The sequence below is a fragment of the Callionymus lyra genome, chromosome 3 (genome assembly GCF_982586985.1).
Source record: "Callionymus lyra chromosome 3, fCalLyr1.hap1.1, whole genome shotgun sequence".
Taxonomy (NCBI): Eukaryota; Metazoa; Chordata; class Actinopteri; order Syngnathiformes; family Callionymidae; genus Callionymus; species Callionymus lyra.
In genome coordinates, this window is record NC_141820.1 from 6,866,179 (window position 1) to 6,881,340 (window position 15,162).

The 15,162-nt window shown below is 38.5% G+C and overlaps 1 protein-coding gene across 1 annotated transcript; it reads right to left on the bottom strand.

The window, feature by feature from the left end:
• Positions 1 to 6,163: 6,163 nt before the first annotated feature.
• Positions 6,164 to 9,928, bottom strand: LOC148083142 (uncharacterized). Its single transcript, XM_087786251.1, has 3 exons — positions 9,886 to 9,928; positions 7,198 to 7,700; positions 6,164 to 6,305 (listed from the first exon to the last, which is right to left on the bottom strand). Exons 2-3 carry the CDS (start codon positions 7,692 to 7,694, stop codon positions 6,164 to 6,166), a joined length of 639 nt encoding a protein of 212 aa, XP_087642377.1. The 5' UTR covers positions 7,695 to 7,700; positions 9,886 to 9,928.
• Between the last annotated feature and the right edge of the window lie 5,234 nt (positions 9,929 to 15,162).

Here is a 15,162-nt window from a genome sequence, read left to right on the forward strand (position 1 = left end):
GTTCTCATCTTACCTTTCTGGGCGCAGTTTTAGTGTATCTGCCAATCAAATGAGTCTGAATCGGCAGATATGTTGTGTGGAGTCCCTCAAGGTTCTGTTCTGGGTCCTTTATTGTTTTTGCTGTACTTGATTCCCCTCGGTAAAATCATTCAGAGATTTCCAGATGTTTCTTATCACATTTTTGCTGATGACATCCAGCTCTACTGCTCTTTTGATCCAACTGAGCCCCAGAGCCTGAACAGCTTAGTCAATTGTTTGCTAGAAATCAAACAATGGCTGAGTGAAAACACTCTACAGCTAAATGTGGACAAAACTGAAACACTGGTGATTGCTCCTGATGATAAGATTCCAGGGTTGAGTCAGTACTTGGGTGACTTAGGTCAGTCTGTCAAACTGAGCCTGAGAAACCTGGGTGTTGTATTTGATAAAGACATGTCTCTTGTTCGACATTGCAGAAAACTTACCAGAAACTGTTTCCTTCAACTGAGAAAAATCTCTAAACTTAGGAAAATGTTGTCGGAACATGATCTGGATCTTATAATCCATGCGTTTGTTTCTTCTCGTCTGGACTATTGTAACAGTTTGTTTTCATGTCTTAACAAGAAGGATCTGTCTCGTCTGCAGTTGATTCAGAACTCTGCAGCGAGAATTCTGACCCGCTCAAGTAGAAGAACTCACATCTCTCCGTTCCTTAAAATTCTTCACTGGCTTCCAGTTTCTTTCAGGATCAACTTTAAAATTCTGGTTCTTACTTTCAGATCTATTCATGGTCAGACTCCTCCTTACATCACTGATCTAATCCAGCCTTACACGCCAGCTCGGGCTCTGAGGTCTGTGGATCAAAATCTACTTATGGTTTCACGCACACGGCTCAGGACCAGAGGAGAGAAATCTTTTCAGGCTGTTGCTCCTAAGCTTTGGAACAATCTTCCTCTCTCTTTGCACTTGATGGAGTCTACTGACTCCTTTAAGAAACATCTTAAGACGTTTCTATTTGTTCAGGCTTTTCCTTGAATTTCTCGAACTCCTGTTTTGTTCTCAGTATTATCTTGATCTTTAAAGTATGTACTTTTTTGAGTATTGTTTTGATTGTTTAAGCGCTTTGTGACCCTGGTCTCGAAAAGCGCTATATAAATAAATATTACTTACTTACTTACTTACAATGACAGGATGAGTGTCAGGGAATTTCTCCCGGACACTCGGAATGAGAGCAGAGACAAGCGTTAGAGTAACAAACTGTCTGAATCCAGTTTTTACAACCAAGTGGAGAGGCGCTTGGCATGGCTCTCCCCAAACCACTGAAGAACCTCTCTCCTGGCTGGCTTTTTATTTCATATTTCAGATGACGACACACTTGAGTACAAACAGTTTGTTTATTTGTGCCTGGACGCAGCCAGCAATGACCTGTTTTCTGTATGAGTCAGTGGGCGCATTGTCATTTCCTGCATGCTGAGTTTATCTCCCTTATCTTGCTGAAGGTCACTGTCTTTATGCACAAACTGTCATTTCTCTGGAAACAAAGCTCTAACTGGGCACATTCCTTACGGTGTGGGACACCCCTAGTTACACCAATGGCATCAATGTACGTAAGTGGGGTCGTCCTTGCCCATCCAACCAACTGCTCTCTTGCTTCTATTCCTACTCAAGGCGGAGTCATCCAAAGAGATTGTTGTTTCCGGACTGACGGCAACTGTGGTGACCGGCATGATCAGTGTAACCATCGTACACAGTCCGTTCCACTGATAGGGCTGGTTCTGTCGTAACCCCATATCTCCGCACATCCACCAAATGTCAGCCCGTGTTGTGTAAGTGGTGCAATTCACATTAATTTTACAAATTGTTATCAGTGGTATCAGTAACTTTAAAACAAGTAAAGTTCTGGTTTCTCTCTATGTCACTGCTAAAGATGGGTCTGGATCCCTCAAACGAAGTTACTGGAAAGAAAGGTTCTTATTTGTTACATTCAGGTTTGGTGTTATCTTTAGTCATTAGTTCTGTGATACAGTTCTGGGGAACATGTTCAAATGGCACAATTCTTAACAGGGGTCTAGGACCCATACACAAAATGCATGATTGATTCATTATTTTGCCTGTTTCGATAGCTAACTTAACCCAATTATTTTCATAGAGACTTTGTTATGTATAGGTAAACAAAAAGTAGTCACATCATGTACATGGTTCAAAATTTAAGGCTTGGTTTCTGAGATCTTGGTCTGATTAATTTTGTAACGACTGACCTTTCAGCTCGAGTTCTACGCGTCAAACCAAATAGTTTAGACCAGAAGGATTTGGAGTATAGAGTAGACTTTCATGATTCTATATATCATGAAAGTATATCACCATTTGCCTTTGTAAGAAATACCAAAGCTTTCTTTACAATTTATCATCAGACTTGGATGTTCAGAGAGGATTACTTCTAGACATTTGTAATAGAGCATTTGATTTACCCAAGGGTCTATGCCCTGACGTTTTCTCTCTGGTCGTTCTTGTAGGTCACATGGGCATTGGTATGCTCTTTCTATACCGTCCTTTTTACCGTCCATGATGTCCCATGTGGCCCGTGTTTCCTACCATGCCCATGGTGCTCAGATGACGAACGTGGTTAGGAACAGGGTGGTGAGTATGGGGCGTAGAAAAAAGGGGGACAAATCATTTTTGCAGTGCCCAGGGTAGTCAGAGGTTACTAACACGTAAAAACAATGTCAGAACACCGTTTTGTCTCAACTCAGTAGTTTGAAGTCCTGCGTCTTTTTGTTGCTTGGATGAGTTGTGGTCTGCAGGCTCAGGTCTCGGAGAGTTGACAAGATGTCGTAGTTTGCAGTGGGAAAAGTAAATCCAGGGGATTTTTCCTTCCACCTTTACAGCCGTAGGGGTTATGATGAGAACCCGGAACGGTCCTTCCCAGCGATCACTGTTCCAAGCCTTTCGCTTGATGACCTTGATGTAGACCTGGTCACCAATGTGCACTGTGTGTGTGTCTGTTGCTGTCAATCACTTCATTGACAAAATGTGATCCATTGTCACTCCTGATGATCTCCGGAATTCCAAACTGAGGAACTACATGTATGTGATTACCTCATGCTTTGGCTACTGTGGGTGCATCTGGTTTAGCCTTTGGAAAGATATCAACCCACTTAGAGAAGGCATCTATAAGTACTAGACGATATTCAGCAACTTTCAGTTTAGATAACCGAATAAAATCTAGGTGAATGGTCTGGATGGATAACTTGGATCAGGGAGTGAGCCACGTTTTGGTCTCAACTGACCTTGGGAGTTATTTCTGATGCAGATTAAACACTGCTTACAAAGATTATTCGAGAAGGAATTAAACCTGTGCGTGTTACAAATCCCATTTATCTGGTCTAGCATCTCTCCTGCTAGAGACAAGGGGTCAACCCATGACTATTTAAAGAATCATTTTGGTAACCACGTTTTTTCTTCGGGGCGTATGTATAACTTGTATACAAATTTGGCTCCTTTCTTTCTTGGTTCACTGTTCTACCTTGTTTGATTAAGGTATATTCCAAATATCTGACTTTTTTTTCCAAAGTTGTAACTTGTTTTCACTTACTTTGTTACCTGTTTAATGAAAATACTCAAGGAGTTGGAGAGAGTCTTTTTTGCATTTGTCTTGATTTTCGTTTACCAATAGGATGTCATCTACATAAACTAAAATTCCACTTCCTTCCTTTGGAGTAATGTTACTGAGACACGCCTGAATGTTTTGACTGAAAATGGTTGGACTTGCAGTGTAATCTTGTCCAAGTAAGTGTTTCTCATTTGTAAGTAAAAGCAAACCATGCTTGACTTTCTTTTTCTAACGGAATGGACCAACAAGCATTGCTTAAATCCATGACAGTAAAATACTGTCCTTTCTGGATTTTATCAAGTTGACCAACGTATGTGATTTGATACATTTGGCGCCCTCTGCTGTACTGCTGCATTTACTGCTTGCAAGTACCAGACTTTTACTAATCAAATCACTATCTTGTTTTAACTGAACAGTCAGTCTTTCACTGATTGGACTGATTTTTCCAATTCCATTTGTTGACATTGCTCTTATGTTTTTTTTTTCTCCTACTGTAATGTAATTGATGTCACTGTTTACTGTTCGTTCCGCTCCAGTATCTAATAAAAATAGCATGTGACGACCATTAATAAGTACAATTTCTGCTTTAAGTTTGCAATCTGTTTCATTTGACAGTAAATAAATGTCTGCTTCGTTTGTGTTATTGTTTTCATTGTTTTTCTGGAACATAGTAATTTAATTCCTCTTCTTTCCTTTTCTTTGTCTTTTCTCTATTTCCTCTCTCTAGTCATGCTTCTTCCTCATCATCACTTTTTTTTAAACATTCACGAGCCATGTGACCTTTCCTGTGACAGATGTAGCATCAACTTATTGCTCTGTCTTTTTCTCTCTGCTTCTTTCCTTTTCTCTGGCCTCTTATTTTCTGCTCATTGTTGTGAGAAAACTTGCTTTTTCCAAATACACTTGTGTTGCATCCTGCTTCTTCTTTTCTCTGATTTTTTTTAATTTTTTTAACTGTTTTAAATTGTAATTGTTCCAGACATGATGATTTATTTTAGTATATTCTCTTTGTTAAATACAGTTCACAATATTTTCTTTTCAATAATTATTTTCTTTAAAACTAAGCACGCCTAGTCCGTATTTTTAACGTTCTGTTGACGTTTCTTTAACCCATAAAAAATATTTTAAAGAGACGTTCACCTATGCAGCGTGTGATGTCATCACGTAGGAAGTGGGGGACGATATTGTAGGGGGGACAGAAATTGTACCTACACCGGCTTCATTTTGGCAGCTTTGGCAAACACACCTCTTTCCTATTTCCAGGTCCGCCTCACCTGGCTCTGGTCAGGTACAAACATCTCCTCACATGTGTGGACCCTATTTCATTCGCTAATCCTCCTCCCCTTGGTTCGGGGAGCGAAGCAGGAGGGTCTGAGGTTAAGGGGGCGGGGCCTCAAGGATCCACCAATAGCGAAGCAGTTAGAGCGCTTCGCACCAATTCATAGAACCTGAGATTATGATCATAACTCAAGGGGTTATTTCAAGTTATGGAGGAAAATGTTGGCTGATTTCAGTAAAGTTAGCAGATTGTTCTCACCTTATCATAAAAAGTTGCGAGCAGAACGACGCATATCAAGTCTTTCGGTCTCTGACAGGCTGGAGTCAATGACGCCGGTTAAGATAAATTCTCTAAAACACTTAAAAAACTCAAAAGTCTTCATCTTCAGCTGAGAGATGTGGAACACAACCTACTTCTCGGTGATTGGAAGAAGAAGAACACGTGCATCTAGTGAGGCGTGCTCGCTAATTACGCTAATATATGGGCTGTGTCTCAAATCGCATACTAGCGTACTAAAAGTTAGTATTTTTAGTGCGTTAGTGCGTCTCAATTCTTAGTATGCGAAATTTAGTGCGCCATGCACACTAAATTGGCGTACTAACACGCCCACAAAACTGAGCATGGTTCGATGGACACTAAACAGCTCCATCTTAGTGACGTTTTAAACGGAAGTTACGTCATATATAAATGCATATATATTCATATACTTACAGGTGTATTTTCCGCAGCAGTAGGAGGATAAACACGTCTTCGCTGCTGATACCATCTTAAATATCTCGCGATTATTTAGATTCTCATATTTTTTCTTTCTTTATTTTTCCAAACTTCCAAAACGTGCTGCCAGCAGGTGGCGATAGCGTTCAAACAGCTGCTTGAAACATCGTTAAATAGAAGTAGAAGAAGAAGCTGTCATGTGATTTCCGGTTAGTGTGTAGCAGCAGAGTTTGATTTGAGACATACTATCTGCGGAGAATTTGCGTACTAGTTAGTATGCATACTAAACTGATGCATACTAACTTCTAGCATACTAAGGGTAGTATGTGATTTGAGACACAGCAATGGATGTCCTGATAAAACATGGCGGATGCGGAAAGGAAATGACGTCACATCAACCAGGATGTGGAAGGTAATCGGGACGGGGAAGGTTTTAGGGAAGTGACACCGCGGCTCTTAAGAAGTTTTTGTTCCTCCTTTCTGGTGAATGTTCCGGCCGAGAATGCGTTCGTGAAGAAACACCATTCACTGGATCATTCATTCAAATACACGTTTATTGAACTCGACAATTCAGAACCACGTCATTGTTGGATAAGTTTGAGGATCCGTAGCTGAACGTCCAGCAAAGTTTCCTCCAGACTGGAAAACTGGTCTTCTAGGACGCCGGAGAGTCTTTCTTTTCCTTGGAGAGCTTCTCTGGTGTCGCTCAGATGTGAACTCATGCTGCCAAATAAAAAAAGATCATGAGCGACGACTATATCAGTTTCATCAGAACATTGGATGTTTGGATTAAACATTCTTATTGAAATGTTTTAGTTTTTTTTTAAGCATCATCATTATTTTAAGACATGTTCATATATATTTTATTAATTTTTTCCAACATTTTAATTATTTTCATTTTATAGTTACACTTTTTAAATAATTTAATATAAATAAATATATATATTTATTTTTACATAACAATACATAGTTTATTTGTTTTTTATTGTGTAGCTCTGTCAAAAGACGGGGAGTACAGTTGAAAAGAGAAAATGACCTCATTGTCATTATACTAATATAAAGGTAGAAAAGTTTCTTCAATAAAAAAAATGCTTCAATCAAACCAAAGATTTTCATATAAAATAGATTTTGGATATAAAGTTACATTTTTAATTATTAAAAAAATATTTCATATTGAATATTATTTTTTAAATAATACATTTTTTGATTTTCTTTTTACACATAGCGTTTGATCTTTTATTTCCCATAATTCAATAATATATTTTCTAAACTCAATATTTTTTAATTCATAGTCTTTTAAATTCAAAAGTTAGAGCGAGTGAATCAGGGCTGGATTGGATTAGTCTGGCGAGATGATACTACTATACCAACATTTTTACATTGAATTTAAAAGCCTGTGAATTCAAAGATATTTCATTTAGAAATTTTATTTTTGCATCATTAGTTAAAATGTTAAACTCTATGTGTAAAAGTAATTATTTTTTAATTTAATTATTTAAAAATCTTAAAAATTAGATTGAATTCAACTATTTAAAAAACAAAAAGTTTTAATAAAAGTTCCAACATTTGAAAAGTTAAATTCATAAAAGTGTTCCAATGCCAACAGTTTTCTGACCTGCTGAAGACATTCCCTCTTTTCTCGTCCCTCCTCAGCTCCTCCAGGGAGGCGAAGACCTTCTCCATGGTCTCTAAGGTTTCTGCTGCACTCAGGTGGTCCGACACCACCCCCCGCACCTCCTCCCTGGCCTGCTGCTCATAAGAAGCTCCGCCCTCCTCCACGCCACTGGAGCTGCTCACTGCCTGCAGGGCCGCCCGGTTCTGCAGAACCAGCAGGCGAGACCTGGCGAGGTCTTCGGGTCCGGCCACGTCCTCCCAGCAGACGTCGGAGGAAGGAGGCAGCCAGAACCTCTGGGAACAGTTGACGGGTCGTCCTGGAGGGTCTGCGGGTCTGTCGGCATGAAGGCTGTGCAGCAGGTGAGGTGGAGGAACACCTGAACCCTCCTCCCACAGGTCGGGTTCTCCTGAGTCGTCCAGGAAGGGAAGAGTCTTGACTCCTCGAGCTGTGAAGAACGAGCTCATCAGGAGGATCAGCCTCAGTGTCCACTGAAGCATCTCTGACTGAGAACCAATAAAAGTTGTTAAGTTAGTGTCGGATAAGAAATACAGTTTTATTCTTTTCTCTTCTTGTTTGATTATAGTTGAAAATTGTTTGATTACAGTTGAAAATTGTTTGATTATAGTTGAAAATTGTTGGATTATAGTTGAAAATTGTTGGATTATAGTTGAAAATTGTTTGATTATAGTTGAAAATTGTTTGATTATAGTTGAAAATTGTTTGATTACAGTTGAAAATTGTTGGATTATAGTTGAAAATTGGTAGATTATAGTTGAAAATTGTTGGATTATAGTTGAAAATTGGTTTGATTATAGTTGAAAATTGTTGGATTATAGTTGAAAATTGGTAGATTATAGTTGAAAATTGTTTGATTATAGTTGAAAATTGTTGGATTATAGTTGAAAATTGTTGGATTATAGTTGAAAATTGTTTGATTATAGTTGAAAATTGTTTGATTATAGTTGAAAATTGGTTTGATTATAGTTGAAAATTGTTGGATTATAGTTGAAAATTGTTTCATTACAGTTGAAAATTGTTTGATTATAGTTGAAAATTGTTTGATTATAGTTGAAAATTGTTGGATTATAGTTGAAAATTGTTGGATTATAGTTGAAAATTGTTGGATTATAGTTGAAAATTGTTTAATTATAGTTGAAAATTGGTTTGATTATAGTTGAAAATTGTTTGATTATAGTTGAAAATTGTTTAATTATAGTTGAAAAATTGTTTAATTATAGTTGAAAATTGGTTTGATTATAGTTGAAAATTGTTTGATTATAGTTGAAAATTGTTTCATTACAGTTGAAAATTGTTTGATTATAGTTGAAAATTGGTTTGATTATAGTTGAAAATTGTTTGATTATAGTTGAAAATTGTTTCATTACAGTTGAAAATTGTTTGATTATAGTTGAAAATTGTTTGATTACAGTTGAAAATTGTTTCATTACAGTTGAAAATTGTTTGATTACAGTTGAAAATTGTTTCATTACAGTTGAAAATTGTTTGATTATAGTTGAAAATTGTTGGATTATAGTTGAAAATTGTTGGATTATAGTTGAAAATTGTTGGATTATAGTTGAAAATTGGTTTGATTATAGTTGAAAATTGTTTGATTATAGTTGAAAATTGGTTTGATTATAGTTGAAAATTGTTTGATTATAGTTGAAAATTGTTGGATTATAGTTGAACATTGTTTCATTACAGTTGAAAATTGTTTGATTATAGTTGAAAATTGTTTGATTATAGTTGAAAATTGTTGGATTATAGTTGAAAATTGTTGGATTATAGTTGAAAATTGTTGGATTATAGTTGAAAGTTGTTGGATTATAGTTGAAAATTGTTGGATTATAGTTGAAAATTGGTTTGATTATAGTTGAAAATTGTTTAATTATAGTTGAAAAATTGTTTAATTATAGTTGAAAATTGGTTTGATTATAGTTGAAAATTGTTTGATTATAGTTGAAAATTGGTTTGATTATAGTTGAAAATTGGTTTGATTATAGTTGAAAATTGTTAGATTATAGTTGAAAATTGTTTGATTATAGTTGAAAATTGTTTGATTATAGTTGAAAATTGTTTGATTACAGTTGAAAATTGTTTCATTACAGTTGAAAATTGTTTCATTATAGTTGAAAATTGTTTCATTACAGTTGAAAATTGTTTGATAGTAAATTAATATACAATTGTACACAAAATAAAGTGTGTGATTGTATAAAAACCTACAAATGTAGTGAAACTGAATTAAGAAAAGCACAAGATTTAAACAAATACACGTAAATACATGAATAAAACAATAAAATCCTTCCATGAAATGTTTATCTTTAAACAGATCTGACCCTTGTCTCTTGAGTAATCTTAACGTTTCTTTTGAATGGAAAAATACAAACTTTTGATTAATCAACAGTAAAATGAAACATTAGGAAAATAAACCACAAAAATATGATTAGAATTCTAACTTTAATGACACTAAAGTTAAAACAAAGCATCACATTGAACTATACAAAATAAACAGTTGGATTAATAGACTTTTAATGACGAAAACTAGACAGAAAAAGCAAAATCTTTACTTGCTTGAAAGAGTCAACAAAGAACATTTTTCCTCTTCCAGACACACGACTTGTTATCATTGTTTCAAAAAGTGAGACGCAGTAAAATAGCAACTTTTCTTTCTGTGTTTAATTCACTTACTTTTCTAGGAAGCAACAGTGAACGGAGGCAGACGCGTCTCTGGTGGATGAAGTCGTCGGAAAAAGTGAGTGTTTGCCTGCAGCGACACGAACCACCCAACACTGTTTCTGTGGCAGCAGCAACGACTCGAGAACAAGAACCTCACAAACACTCTGTGACCTACAGACACAAATCTGTCAGTGTTTCCAACTGGACTGATGTGGGTTTCTGTGCCTCGACTGTTGCTGCGATCAGAACGTCTTCAGGACTGGATGCCTCTGGAATTTATTGGCCTTTTTTACAATGTCCTGAACACGTCCAGCCTGCCTTGCAATGGTCCAAACAAACGCACGATGATGGGTCTGGTCAGAGTTTAAAAACACGTTGGATCAGAGTCTTCCCTGAACTGTGATGTCACCGTGAAGGATGTGAACCATCTGTGAGTGTTTAGAGTCTCTCTGACTCCATCACTCAGGAATTACAGTTTCAGCGTCAGAATCAATCGTCCTCTTCTTTTTTTTTCACGCAGAAGTGGAGGAGGAACGTCTAACAGTCTTACAAAGACAAGTTTGTTGAAGGAGAACAAACACAAATGAAATAAAGACAGACGCACTTTTACTTCCTTGGTAAATATACATTTTATTTTGTCCCAGAACTTGTTTGCTAAAAGATTTTGGTCCCTTGATTGACAGGAAGAGTGAACTTAAAGTGCTTTAAATTTCATTTTTCTAACTCATTTTTGGATCCTTTATCGGTTCAAGATAACATTTGATATAGTTTCAGTTGTTTTTTCTATAACAAAATACACTACATTTTTTAAAGATGTATGACAGAGAAAGGGGCGTGGTTATGTGATACTTGCATTGTAAAAATGAGTGAAAATGAAGTGAAAATCCGAGAAAATGTACGTGGTAAGAGTTGAGGATGATTGAACAAGACGTGATCAGAGACGTTTCACCTGATATTAACTATATAGATGAGAATCTTAATTTAAAAAATGTGACTGATTCTGAAGCAGAAATCTACGACTACGTCTTCAAAACTATATTTTAAATCGTCATAAATGATTCTTAAGGAATAACAAACACACACTCAGGAGGTGACCACACATGTAGATCTGTTTTAATACAGTGAGGTTTATTGTTGTGCAATGTTTTATTCACTCACTATTGTCATCCGTCATCTCATTAGCAAATGCGGAATATCACAGAAAATAAACAAATAAATAAACATCTTCTCCACTAAAATGTCAAACATGAGTAGATATGTATGAAAGCTTAAATATAACTTTGAACAAAGATTTTTTTATGAACTATATCTGATAATAAAGTAGCGTTAGCAGATTTTAGCAGAGATAATAGTGGAAATAACAGACCCGTCACACGGACAACAACATGAAACATGTGGGGCCTCATGTACTAAAGTGGGTTTCACGCACAAAAAACGTGCTTAGCCATTATTTTACGTAAAAGTCCATATGTATCAACAGTGAAAAGAGCAGTAAAACGTTCATAATTCCCGCACGGCCTGGAGCTGGTTCGACCCTTTAGCGGCCCCCAGTGGCCATGTTGAGATGTTCACATCAGTTACATTAACGATCACTATTGATCATAAATGAACACACAGTAGTTACTTATTAAACTTATTCATATGTTCTCATTCACCAAATTGATGATCTGTATTTATTAAGAACGATTTTTATAATGAATATTTTAATCCGCTATTTTACGCTGTTCAGAAAAAGAATAAAGGAATTATGATTCTGATGCTTCAAGTCAACAAAAGTCACGAAGATTTTTGTGAAACAACGTGTGATAAAAGTGAAGCTGCAGAATGAAAGCAGCTGAAGCCGTGAACACGTGATCGATCTCTTTGAAAAACACATATAAATAAACTGTCACATGATTTTTTCATTTGTACACAAAACGTTTTTATTTATTAAATGTAATAATAACTCGCGTATGTGTTGCGTCACACATTTATATGAAGCTCAGACGATAAGATCATCTTCATCATCTTCATCATCAATACACTTTAAGTTACTGATTTACACTTTTTTTTCTTGTTACACTCATTTCAAACAAGCCCCTAGTCGCCTGTAAAGTATTCGCGCTAATAACTGTGTTTTGAGGCAGGATGCAGGAACGAGACCTTTGTTGAGTGAACTGTTTATTCAGAAGTCGGGATCAGAGTGAGCATGTGTAATGGAGCACGGATATATATACTCTCTTGCCAGACTACCCATGATCCACTGGAACACCCACTGTGTGAAAACCCTGGGAAGGAGGCAGTAGACCTACCAAATCAATGTGCACATGATCAAAGCGTCTGGCTGGAACCGAAAATGGCTCCAGAGCACCCTGGTGTGCTGGTGCACTTGAGGACGCTGACATGCCATGCATGAGGCTGCCCAACCTTAATATCCTTACGCAGGCACGGCCAGACAAACTTCGCCCCGACAAGCTTCAATGACGCCCGGACACCTGGGTGAGAGAGAGTGTGTACCACGTCGAAAACGCGACGATGCCAAGCAACAGGCACCAATGGTCGGGGGCGGCCAGTGGAAACATCGCACAGGAGTGCGGAACAGCTATACTGCACCGCTGTTTCCTCGAGTAGCAGTACCAGTACCGACTTAAGAGCCAGAATGTCAGGGTCCTGTCCGATCAGCAGCCATAGAGCAAAATCCATCCCGAGGTGAACAGGACAAACCAGCACCCGAGAAAGGCAATCTGCTACCAAGTTGTCGGTGGCGCTGCTGGCGAGCAGACCAGGGCTCAGTTACTTTAGCCATTGAAAATGTCAACGGTTTATGGTCAACAACGCAGTAAACACGCTGCCTTTGAGCAAGAAACAAAAATGCTGTGTAGCCAGGTATAACGCCAACAACTCACGGTCAAACACGCTGTATTTACGCTCATTGTCCCTCAGTCTCCGACTAAAGAATGTCAGGGGCTGCCACTCCTCTGCCACACGCTTCTCAACCACAGCTTCCACTGAAACATCAGCTGGTCACGAGGGCCGGCTCTGTCCTGGGCCGCTCGCTGGACTCGGTGGAGGAGGTGGGAGAGAGGAGGACACTCTCCAGACTATCCTCCATCAGGGACAACGCTCTTCACCCACTGCACCTGACCGTGGAGGAGCAGCTCCTTCAGTGGCTCAGGCACCCCCAGTGTAGGACGGAGCGTTATAGAAGGTCCTTCATCCCAACTGGTGTCAGGATATTTAACTCCCTACTTTAAATATCCTGATGCTAATCCGTAGTGTGTTTTTCTTCTCGTGTGTTTTTTATTTTTTTTCTCCGTTTTTATTTCTATTTTATTTTATTTTTATTCTATTTTATTTTGTTAATAGTGTTAAATTTCTAATTTTGTAAATAATTGTATATTCTTAAGATCGTTTTTATTTTATTTTGTATTATTTATTTTATTATTTATTTTTCCTTGCACTTTATTTTTTTCAACTGCGCTGTTGTGAAAGTGTGTTTCCCCTCTGGGGATGAATAAAGCTTTTCTATTCTATTCTATTCTATTCTATTCATGTGTCAGTCGTGAGAGCGATTGGCACAAGAGACACTGGATGAGCCAGGAGCACTGCATTTGGCAGAGCCCTCTTAGCACCATCAAATGCCTGCAGTCGTTCAGGGGTCCAGTCGACCTCATCATTGGCTTTTTTCAACCTCAGTGCTCCGTAAAGCGGCTGTGGAAGGCTGGTCGCATGAGTTAGGAACCGCTTGTAAAAATTGACCATGCCCAAAAACTCCTGAAGAGATTTGATGGAGGCTAGCCGGGGAAAATCTGCCACCGGCTGGACTTTCGACGGCAAAGGAACGGCACCGTGAGATGAAATGCAATGGCCCAAGAAGTCGATCACCGACAGCCCGAACTGACACTTAGCTGTGTTAATTATCAGTCCGTGCTCATTGAGACGCTGGAAAATCATCCTACGGTGCAACAGATGGTCTTCCATTGACTGGCTGGCCACCAAATTATCATTGAGGTACATGAATACGACTGTTAGGTCACGTAACACCAAATCCATCAACCTCTGAAAGGTCTGAGCCGCACCCTTGAGGCCAAAAGGCATGCTCAAGAACTCAAAAAGCACAAAAGGAGTTATCACCGTGTTCTTGGGAATGTCATCGGATCGCACTGGAACCTGATGATAGCCACGCACCAGGTCCACCTTGGAGAAAAGCGTCGTACTTGCTAAACGGACCGAAAAATCCTGGATGTGCGGAATGGGATAACGGTCGTGCGCAGTCATGTTACTTAACCTCCGAAACTCACCACAAGGACGCCAAGACCCATCTGACTTAGGCACCATGTGAAGCGGCGAGGCCCAGGGACTGTTAGAACGCCTCACTATCCCCAAACGCTCCGTCGTAGCAAACTCCTCTTTAGCAGTAGCTAACTTAGTTGAGTCAAGGTGCCATGCGCGGGCAAAAACAGGAGGTCTGACCGTAAGAATAAAGTGCTCTTCGCCATGTTTGGTTACATATGTCGAGAACGCTGGAGTGGTCAGGGATGGCAAACCAGCTAATAAACTGAGATAATCATCACCCAAGGCTGAGAAACTGGCGTGAGTTAACGACCCTGCCCCCCCCAAGTCTTACATGGAAAAGTGGCAAAAGAACAAACAGTAAATCATTAGCACACAGAAAATCTGCACCAATAATGGGAACGTGATTGAAACTATCACAAAGTCAAAATTGAAGCTGCGTCCATTGAAACACACAGTAACCGACCTGGTTCCAAAAGTCTCTATGGAGGACCCGTTGGCAGCACTCAGCGACAGGCCGCAGCCAATGGTAGAACATGTCCATCTTCGTCAGGGGAAGAAGGCTCTTCTGAGAACCCGAGTCCATCAGAAAAACTCTGCCCGACAGTGAGACTGATGGAGGAAGCAGAGGCTTCGGGTGGAGTCAGCCCGCCGTCAAATATAAACGTTTACACTGGAGCTCATATGCACTATTTAAATGTAAGTATGTGGTCCATGTCAGAAATGTTAAACTGAATATAAACAGTTAAACCAGTTTACATTCATGTTTGTATTTGTTTGTTCTGATAGTGGAGAGAAAATTGGACTCTGCTTCATTTAAATATTATTTAAATATGTAAATGAGGGCGTGGAAAGGGACGAACAAGTCAGCGATTAATTCTAGGTTGATTGGAATGAACGAAGGAAAAGTAACTTCATTTTTGTCGCGCACATATTCATACATGTGAATATTTTTTTGCTGCGCCATCTTCTGGATTTCATCTTACTGACAGGCCCCAGAATTTTAAGTAGAAGGAA

Excerpts from the sequence above, each read along its gene's own strand:
- LOC148083142 (XM_087786251.1), bottom strand. The coding sequence starts at position 7,694 with ATGCTTCAGTGGACACTGAGGCTGATCCTCCTGATGAGCTCGTTCTTC. Across the intron at positions 6,306-7,197 it reads AGAGGGAATGTCTTCAGCAG|CATGAGTTCACATCTGAGCG; the intron begins GTCAGAAAACTG and ends TTTATTTGGCAG.